Genomic DNA, 10,716 nt, shown 5'->3' on the forward strand with positions numbered 1-10,716 from the left:
TCAGCCACCCTCAAGCTTTGGGCCCAGTTCATACGTTTTGTTTTTTACAATAGTAATGCTATTATTTCATGGTAAAGTTATGTATGCTCATGCTTCATTCAATTCCAACTGTTTGCAGGGAAGAGAGCCACTTCCAGCATTAGCCAGGAACTCTGAAAGAGACAGTGGCTTCACCAGAGAAACAGATCAAGTACTCCATACCAGTGTAAGATTTAGTCCTTGCTGTTTTCATGACTAATATGTTATTCAGGATCTTTTGTCAAATATAAAAAAAAAAAAAGTTGTTCTAAGGCCTAATAATTTTTTACCTTAATGCATTCCTTGCATTAAGGTAAAAAAATGTTTAGGTAAAAGTATCGCCACCTTAGACTTACCCGAGCCCTCATTTCATCCAGCGCTGTGCCTGTCTACAGCAGCTCTCTTCCCTCACTTCCTGGTTTCACAAGCTTTGTTGATGTAGCGGGAGCTTTTGGCTCCTACTGCTGTCAGACAAATTTTGTGACAAGGGAGCGGGGCCTAGCTCGTTGTCTTTGTCTAAAGACACAGGTAGTGCAGCTCGGGATTGAGCCCGCAGGTGGCAACAATAGGAAGCGACTTCCTATGGTGGCACACCAAGAAGAGGAGGAGCGCTGATGGGGGACTCAAGAAGAGGATGTTCGGTGCCGCTCTGTGCAATTCCATTGCACAGTGCAGGTAAGTATAAACCTGTTTGTTTTGTTTTTAAAAAAATTGTATTTTACAGTCAACTTCCCTACTGGGTCAATTCTGACACTTCTCACATACATGTAAAAATCTACATTTTTAGCTAGGAAATGACTTAGAACCCTCAAACATATATATAATTTTTTTAGAATAGAATAAAATAATGGATGTTGCAATTTTTTATGTCACACGGTATTTGCGCAGCAATTTTTCAAGTGCAATTTTTTTTTTTAAAAATACACTTTTTATTAAAGAATTTTATTGCACACAAACACCACATAATACCCATTTTTTTTGTGAAATATAAAAGATGATGTTACACCAAGTAAATAGATATTTAACATTCTATACGCCCGTGGAATGGCGCCAAATTATGGTACTTAAAATTCTCCATAGACGATGCTTTAAACACCTTTACAGGTTAGTAGTTTAGAGCTACACAGGAAGTCTGGCACTAAAATTATTGCTCTTATTCTGACGTTCGCAGCGATATCTCAGTGGTATGGTGTGGTGCGATCAATGTTTACATGTGTGTGCTGGACTTACCAATGCGATCACATTTGCGCGTAAGGACGGGGACGCTTTAAAAAAAATGTTTATTATTATTATTTAATCTAAAACCTTTTTATACACTGCCTTTATATATACATTTTTTGTATTAAATTTATTGCTATCACAAGGGATAAACCACATCCCTGGTGACAGCATGGGCCATTGTTTTATCGAGGAGTGCCTCCCGTCAAAAAATGCCTCCGATGGGTCTGCGCATGCGCAGTACAAAACGTCACTCCAGCTGATATGTTGATCAGCTGGTGTGACATCAACACAGCGCATGCGCAGATCGTCTGAGGCATTTTTCTACGGGAGACAGTATTTGACGGAAGTATTCAAAGCTATGCAAACAGCGGGGGGAGAATGTACTTGTCAGATTGTGCCTCGCTGTTGCGGTATGGGTTTTCCGTGTGCTGAAGAGTGGGTTTTGTCAGTGTTGCAGGGCAGCTTTGGTGTGTTGAATGGCGGGTCTTGGCTGTATCTAAGGGCGGGTTGCAACATATACAAAACCCGCCCTTCAACACACCCACAACCCACCCCGCAACAGCGAGGCTCAATCTGACAACCACATTCCCCCGCTGTTTGCATAGCATCGGATAATACATAGTTACATAGTAGGTGAGGTTGAAAAAAGACACAAGTCCAACCTATGTGTGTGAGTATATGTCAGTATTACATTGTCCCTGTATGTTGCGGTCGTTCAGGTGCTTATTTAATAGTTTTTTGAAACTATCGATGCTCCCCGCTGAGACCACCGCCTGTGGAAGGGAATTCCACATCCTTGCTGCTCTTACAGTAAAGAACCCTCTACGTAGTTTAAGGTTAAACCTCTTTTCTTCTCATTTTAATGAGTGGCCATGTGTCTTATTAAACTCCCTATTGTGAGGTCACCAGTACGGTAATTGTAAATTGAAATCATATCCCCTTTCAAGCGTCTCTTCTCCAGAATGAATAAATTCAGTGCTCGTATCCTTTCTTCATAACTAATATCCTCCAGTCCCTTTATTAGCTTTGTTGCCCTTCTCTGTACTCATTCCATTTCCAGTACATCCTTCCTAAGGACTGGTGCCCAGAACTGGACAGCATACTCCAGGTGAGGCCGGACCAGAGTCTTGTAGAGTGGGAGAATTATTGCTTTATCTCTTGAGTTAATCCCCTTTTTAATGCATGCCAATATTCTGTTTGCTTTGTTAGCAGCAGCTTGGCATTGCATGCCATTGCTGAGCCTATCATCCACTAGGACCCCCAGGTCCTTTTCCATCCTAGATTCCCCCAGAGGTTCTCCCCCCAGTGAGTAGATTGCATTCATATTTTTGCTACCTAAATGCATTAGTTTACATTTTTCCACAATAAACCTCATTTGCCATGTAGTTGCCCATCCCATTAATTTGTTCAGATCTTTTTGCAAGGTTTCCACATCCTGCAGAGAAGTTATTGCCCTGCTTAGCTTAGCATCATCCGCAAATACAGAGATTGAACTGTTTACACCATCCTCCAGGTCGTTTATGAAGAAATTAAATAGGATTGGTCCCAGCACAGAAACCTGGGGGACCCCACTTTCCACCCCTGACCATTCCGAGTACTGCCCATTTATCACCACTCTCTGAACTCACCCTTGTAGCCAGTTTTGCCTCAGACGATCTGCGCATGCGCTGTGTAGACAACACGCCAGCTGATCAACATACCAGCTGGAGTGACGTTTGATACTGCACATGCGCAGACCCATCAGAGGCATTTTTCGACGGGAGGCACTTCTTGATAGAACACCACGACAGGTCCTCTATATATCCTCTGGCCTCAAATTCAACCGATCAGACACAGATTAGTTCATCATTTTATTGGGACAACATTAAAATAAACAACAGGGACAATGTAATACAACATAGAAGTGCTTGGAAACATAAAAGCTACAATTGTATTAAATACAAACTTGTGACTGGAGCACCAATGTGCATAATTAGTACACAAATACACCATCAACAAAAACACTGATGCATTTTAACTGCTTTCAGTTCTTCCTCAGGGAGTTGACATCCGTTGGTGGTTCCATATAATCTCTGCAATACATATGTAAATCAGTATATCTACCAGACAAAAATGTTCTATTATGTGAGGCACATTACCTGGTGCTGTAATAGTGTGTTGGGATGCTGTTAAAAGTGAATGGTACTGCAATGAACCATGGTTCACACCTTATCAGAGATGTGAATGGGCCCAAAAGTGACATAATTTAACATGTTTTATCCTTGAAAATATTTGATTGCTCAATACAGAGAAATTACTTGAACAGGTTAATGTAGAATTGTCTGCAAAATTACAATAATGACCGGGCATAATTGATATTTTTTACACTGTCTATATTTACATATAAACTGCAGTCTCTGCCTGATGACTTCAGACCTGGCAAAAGCATGAAGCAGGATGATCTTTTAGGAAGAGTATATGTGGGGAAGAAGGTCTGTATATAGGCAGTTTTATTATTTTTGTTAATGAGTGAAATGCTTTTTTTAATATATGTAAATGAGGAAATGTTGACCTTTTTGTAGGAACCATCTGGATTCAGTAACAACAATCTGAAATACATGCAGCCTGAGAAGGAGCCTCCAAAACATTACCTGACCAACTACAATCAAAGGTACTTTACAGTCAACCTTCAGAATTCAACAGCAATTACTAAATAAGGCTTCTGGTGTGCTTTATAAAGAGAGTACAGGGGGTCCCCTACTTACAAACATCCGACTTACAAACGACTCCTACTTACAAACGGAGGGAGACAACAGGAAGTGAGAGGAAATCTCCCCCTAGTAAGGGAACTTCACTCCTGTAAGAGCTATTATGGGGAAAGGGTACCTTCACTGATGCTTTATCACCAAGGCTTGTTTCCACAACAACCCAAAATTTTAAAATCCAATTGTCATTGGGACAGAAAGTGAAGTGAAATCTTCTGAACAGGGGCACACACAGCAAAACAAATGTTACAGGGGTGTTAACCCTTCGCTATGCTATCCAAAAAGCTTAAAAATAGATTTTTCGGCTGGAGCTACACTTAAAAAATGTACCTGTTCCGACTTGCAAACAGATTCAACTTAAGAACAAACCTACAGTCCCTAACTTGTTTGTAACCCGGGGACCCCCTGTATAGCACAACAAGGATGATTTTGGCATGTAAAGATTTCCATGTAGCAGAGGCATTAGTGGTCATGTCAAGGGACTGTCATCACACTGGAAACATCAGCTCCTCTAAATGCCTAATTCTACCATAGACAACAAAACAGCATAAGGATGTCCCCACCCAAGGACCACCCCTCCTTGACGTGTTTCACCGTAGTTGGCTTAATCGTAAGGATGTGATAAATTCGCCAGTCTGTACTTTCTTTCTTGAGATTGCACGGTTGCTCCCTCTGTTCGATCCCTACCCTACCTGTGGGATTTCAATCTAGTATTGTTGGGCCGTCTTTCTTGTGACCAACACTTTGGTTTGTAGAGCCTCCTCTTATTAGCATTGGCATTGATTTTACACAAAGATGTGGTTGTTTTGAGACCAAAGACCTTTTTTTGCCTCAAGTGTTCTCTACCCTTCACCTTTATGAAGATATTGTGTTACCTACCCAGTCCATCTCCAGTTCTCTCCAAGGATATCTCTCTCAATTGTCTGGATGTGGTGAGGGCTGTTAAGATTTATCTCTCGGCCACCACTTCTTTTAGGTAGACGAACTCCGTATTTATTATTCCAGGAGGTCGTAAAAGAGGTTTTCTGGTTTCCAATATCCCCTATTTCTAGTGGATTAGACAGGTTGTTGTGCAGACATATGGGTTGCAAGATAAAGTACTTCATTTTACCATTAAAGCCCTTTCTACTAGAACAGGGAAAACTTCTTTATCATCATGAAGCTTCTGTGTCTTTGCACCCCTGGTTGTGCGGATCTCTCTGGGACTTAGTGTGGAATGCAGATGGCCTCCTGGATCCAGTCCTAACAAAACACTTTGCCACCTGTGGCTACTTGCTAATCACTCCCTTGCTCACAGTTTCCCTTGTGGCTCTCCGCTACTGTCTCTCTTAGGGCCCTTTGCACTCTGCATCATGCAGCCCACTCCTGGCTCCCAGTAGTCTGCTCTCCTCATGCTGCCTGCTTGACCTCACACTGCAACTCTGTCTTCATTCCCGGGTTTCCCGCAACTCAAGAAGCTCAAACACCTTCTATTTCTCCTCCCATCCCATAACCAGCCCATTCTGCTCTGTGCCGCAGTGGGCAGGACCAAATGAGGCCAATCAATTCCATTCTCTTTCCCAGCTGAGCTGTTCATGCATAGCTCATGGATAAAGAAGTAAGCTGTGGCACGGCCAAAAGGATATCTGGGGTGGGCAGCTCTTATACTTAGGTGCTGCCAGCCAGGGTTAAAGCTGCAATCTTAGACACCAGCTCTAGCAGTGATGTAGAGAAGAGTCTTGATTGAAGAAATGAAGGAAAAAGTGATAGCAAGAAGAAGGTTTGTCAGCAGAGCTGAAAAAAGACATCCATCCTCCTAGCACACTAGCAAAAAACTGAGGCCTGCTGATAGTCAGACAGGTTATCCAGGGCTGGCCCAAAGTGTTTTTGTTTGCTAGCATCCAATCCTTCTGTAGGTGGCTGTATAACCCCAGGGTAAAAAACTTCCTGTGTCCTTTAAAGGATGAGAACGAAAATAACCCCCCCGTGTTATTCTTTTATAATTGTGCCTAGGATCTTTAAGCCCAAAACATGATTCCATAAGCCAATGGTTTTCAAACCTGTCCTGGAGTCCCACCAGCAGTTCATGCCTTAGATATTCACACTGGTTGCCAAATCAAATTTAAAAACGCTGATTGCCTCACCTGTGCATAAGTAGGGATTACTTCAAAAGCACAGACATGGACACACCCTAATCACACCATATGGCGCAGATCCCCCCTGCTGCCTGGGCTTTCCTTCTCTCCTGCCGGCTGCTGCTACGGACACACATGGGGATGTTTCAGGATGAAGGGACTGGTAAATATGTAATTTACCTGCCCCTTTCTTTTCTGAGTGAACACAGTGAGTGATTGGTACCAATCACATGCTGTGTTCATTCATAACTGAAGCATAGCAAACTGTTTACTATACTTCAGTTTGTGAATGACCAGGAAGCCGCTCAGCACAGAGAACTTTACATTCATTCACTGTCCAGTGCAGCTGAGGCTGCAGAGAAAGGGACTGTGGAATCTCTGTCCTCAGTCCCTTTATCTCAAAAGGTAGACATTAGGGGTCTGTTTAGACCCCTGATATTTCAAAGATATAATAAAAAAATAAAAACAAAAAAAAGTAATAAAAAACTACTGACACCATCCACTGTCCTACTCACATCAACCTCTGCCATACTAACACATCCACTGATCTACTGACACTGTCCATGTTTTAATACAGTTTAAAATGTTTGTTTACATTTAAGAGTGTGAGTATGTATATATATATATATATATATAAACACACACACAGTATCTCACAAAAGTGAGTACACCCCTCACGTTTTTGTAAATATTTTATTATTTCTTTTCATGTGACAACACTGAAGAGATTACACTTTGCTACAATGTAAAGTAGTGAGTGTACAGCTTGTATAATAGTGTACATTTTCTGTCCCCTCAACATAACTCAACACACAGCCATTCATGTCTAAACTGCTGGCAACAAAAGTGAGTACACCCCTAAGTGAAAATGTCCAAATTGTGCCCAATTAGCCATTTCCCCTCCCCGCTGTCATGTCACTCGTTAGTGTTACAAGGTCTCAGGTGTGAATGGGGACCAGGTGTGTTAGATTTGGTGTTATCGCTCTCACTCTCTCATACTGGTCACTGGGAGTTTAACATGGCACCTCATGGAAAAGAACTCTCTTAGGATCTGAAAAAAATAATTGTTGCTCTACATAAAGATGGCCTAGGCTATAAGAAGATTGCCAAGACCCTGAAACTTGAAGACAAGCAGACTAAGGACATGGATTACTGGAACCATGTCCTGTGATCTGATGAGACCAAGAAAAACTTATTTGGTTCAGATGGTGTCAAGCGTGTGTGGCGGCAACCAGATGAGGAGTACAAAGACAAGTGTGTCTTGCCTACAGTCAAGCATGGTGATGGGAGTGTCATGGTCTGGGGCTGCATGAGTGCTGCCAGCACTGGGGAGCTACAGTTCATTGAGGGAACCATGAATGCCAACATGTACTGTGACATACTAAAGCAGAGCATGATCCCCTCCCTTCAGAGGCCAGTATTCCAACATGATAACAACCCCAAACACAGCTTCAAGACGGCCACTGCCTTGCGAAGCTGAGGATAAAGGTGATGGACTGGCCAAGCTTGTCTCTAGACCTAAACCCTATCTGTGGGGCATCCTCAAATAGAAGGTGGAGGAGCGCAAGGTCTACAACATCCACCAGCTCTGTGATGTCGTCATGGAAGAGGACTCCAGTGGCAACCTGTGAAGCTCTGGTGAAGTGCCCAAGAGGGTTAAGGCAGTGCTGGAAAATAATTCTGGCCACACAAAATATTAACACTTTGGGCCCAATTTGGACATTTTCACTTAGGAGTGTAGTCACTTTTGTTGCCAGCGGTTTAGACATTAAAGGCTGTGTTGAGTAATTTTGAGGGGACAGCAAATTTACACTGTTATACAAGCTGTACACTCACAAAAATGTGAGGGGTGTACTCACTTTTGTGAGATACTGTATATATATATATATATATATATATATATATATATATATATATATATATATATATATATAGACACACACACCCACACGCATGTGTGTTTGAGCTTTGGAGTGCACACACCTATGCTCAAAACTTATTGGTGGTCAGAAGTGAGAACAGGTTGGGGACATGCTGGCATAACTTACTGGTGCATATGTCCCCACTGCCCTGACATTGATATCATTGGCTGCTCCAGTGAATTAAACAAATAACATTCTGCCATACAATTGACAGATAGCGCTACAGGGAGACTTATCCGGGGTAGATTTACAAGACTGGCAAAAGGCTTCTCTAACTATTCCTGCACAAAAATTGTGCATTTGTACACTTACCTTGTATGCATTAAGTATAATAGCAGTATCCTAGGTATGGCTGGCGTTGTTGTGCATAATTGAAGTATAACACCAGTTAATCCTTTTTTCCAGTTTCTAGTTAAATAGAGAGAAGAAGGGTTATAACCCATAAGCGATTTTATTGACTGTTTGCTAGTTGCCTGCCTGTCATCCTGAAGCTGGCCATACACATGTAGATTATTTTTTTTTCGTTCAGCCTGAGGGCTGAAGAAAAAAAATCTTCCAGATTTCTATATCCATGCTATAAAGCACAGATGATTGAATCTTCTGTGGCTATTGTATTTTAATAGCCACCCCACCAGCTGTCAAAATACTTGAACAGCGGCTACATCTGATTGGAGCTGCTGTTCAGCCGAGATTTTTCAAAACTGCACCACACACTAAGTGAAATTTCAACCAGTTCATCAGGAACCAGACAAAATTTGTGCAGTGTATGGCCAGCTTATTGCTTCGGCATGAATACTTTGAGTCACTGATGTACAACAAGCATACAGACAAAGATGTTTCCCCCCCCACCATTTATTTGCTGTATGCTTATTATGAGTGAATAAAGTGATTGTAAAGGCTCTTTTTTTTTTCATTTTTCATGTAGGAAAAAAAAATTAAAAAAACGCTTGACTTTAAGAAATTCTGAATCCAGACTGATACAAGCAATTAGCAGTTTTAGAAGGAGGTCACAAATCAGAATATGCAGACTTAGTAAAGGCTGCATATTCTGATTCCAGTAGGAAGAGGTAGAAACACAGAAACATGTGATACATCAGCGGGGCTTTAAAGTACTGTAAACCTTTTCTAATAAAAATACAGGGACTGCCATTGGCGATCTTACAAAAAATTGCTGGTCGCATTACCCGTCTGTTATACTGATCCACTGGCTTCAATACATTTGATCTAAAATAAGCACGCATTATAGCAAAGTTCTTTTCTGCATACTTGTTCAGGTAGTGACTCTGAATTGAAACTAAAGGACCAGTATTACAGTCATGCAACTAGCATTTGCAAAACTTTCACATTGGTAGCGTTCATGTCTCTCTCAGGACATAAAGCTTTGTTTACACCAAAATAAAAACATACTTCAGGCTTGGATTATTGCCCTCTAAGGGCTCTTCCAGATAGACAGTAATGCTCTTACTTGCAGTGGATCACTGTGCAGAGGGCAGTATAGCAGCAGCTGGCGGGTAATCAAGAGGCGCTACTGCCACCTCCTGACGCCTGTTTTTTTTTTTTTTTAAATCTAATTGTCAAATGGAAAATTTACATTGTGGGACTGCACTTTAAACCTCTTTGCTTGTAGTTGTGATGTGGCCCCATTGATCTCAATGGATGAATTTGACAGGCGGAGTTGCCCATCAAACTCTGCAGCTTGAGTTAAAATGACCGCGGCCGTGAAGCAAAGCATTGTGATCGCAGCCTGTGTACAGCCCTTGTCAGGCTGAAATGTTAGAATTCTGTTGGGGGTCAGGGCTGTTTTCCCTGCCCCCTGGTTGCAAGTGTGAAAAAGCCCCAAAACATTTGCCCTGTTTGTAATATCCTAGACCTTGCCAGTTTTGCATGTTTAGAAATTAGAGCTTTCTCAAGTTATATCTTTACCCTGTACCAGAAAATTGGATTGTCAGGATTAGGGCACCATTTGCATTGTTTACCTTCTCAGATAAGTCATTTTGAATAGTATACAATATATTATCTTCCACCCTTTTGCAGGTTCATAGATCTAGCACCACATGGGAAAGATCGTGAAGGCTGGACTCGTTTTGGAATACAGAATCAACTCCACAGTGGCTTCTCAGTAAATAACGAAATACACATCACTGGCATTTAAGCCAAAGTTTAGGAGGTGAGACTCAAAGACTGAAATAAAAAACAAAATATTCCACAAACCCAAAACCTTTGTCGTGTTTTACTCATCTGCATACAGGAGACCATTGTCTAATGTCCGCTTCGACAGTTATTGTTATGCAGCTTTCCTCCTTCTCCACTCCATACTTCCTGTTGCGCTCTGTTGTCACATCATTTAGGTGGTACAGCACAGAACAGTTACTTGCGTCTCATCCTACAGAAAAAAAATGACCCTACATGTAGAATTTTGGGACGTGAACCTCGAAGGTGTTGAGTAAGGATGAGCCTAATGTTCGAGTCAAATGTAAGTTCGACTTGAACATCAGGTATTCGCCCGTTCGCCGAATACCGAACTCTATGGGGAGTTTGTGGCAAATTTGAACGCTGAACTCCCCATAATGCACTGCGAGATTGCAGTGCATTGATGTCTAATGATTGGCCAAAGCATGCACCTGACCTGCATGCTTTGGCCAATCACAGCACGTTCTGCTGTGAGAGCCATGATTGGCCGAAGGCAGGGTGCCTTTA

General features: G+C 41.9%; 1 protein-coding gene across 1 annotated transcript in view; it reads left to right on the forward strand.

The window, feature by feature from the left end:
• Positions 1-10,236, forward strand: part of SAXO4 (stabilizer of axonemal microtubules 4) — a 33,238-nt gene extending 23,002 nt beyond the window's left edge. The window contains exons 8-11 of the mRNA XM_073604602.1: positions 119-205; positions 3,633-3,710; positions 3,801-3,889; positions 10,054-10,236. Coding sequence (XP_073460703.1) covers positions 119-205; positions 3,633-3,710; positions 3,801-3,889; positions 10,054-10,171 — 372 coding nt within the window. The 3' untranslated portion in view covers positions 10,172-10,236. The remainder of the gene's footprint in view (positions 1-118; positions 206-3,632; positions 3,711-3,800; positions 3,890-10,053) is intronic.
• Positions 10,237-10,716: the final 480 nt, after the last annotated feature.

This window comes from Aquarana catesbeiana, linkage group LG11 (genome assembly GCF_042186555.1).
Source record: "Aquarana catesbeiana isolate 2022-GZ linkage group LG11, ASM4218655v1, whole genome shotgun sequence".
Classification (NCBI taxonomy): domain Eukaryota; kingdom Metazoa; phylum Chordata; class Amphibia; order Anura; family Ranidae; genus Aquarana; species Aquarana catesbeiana.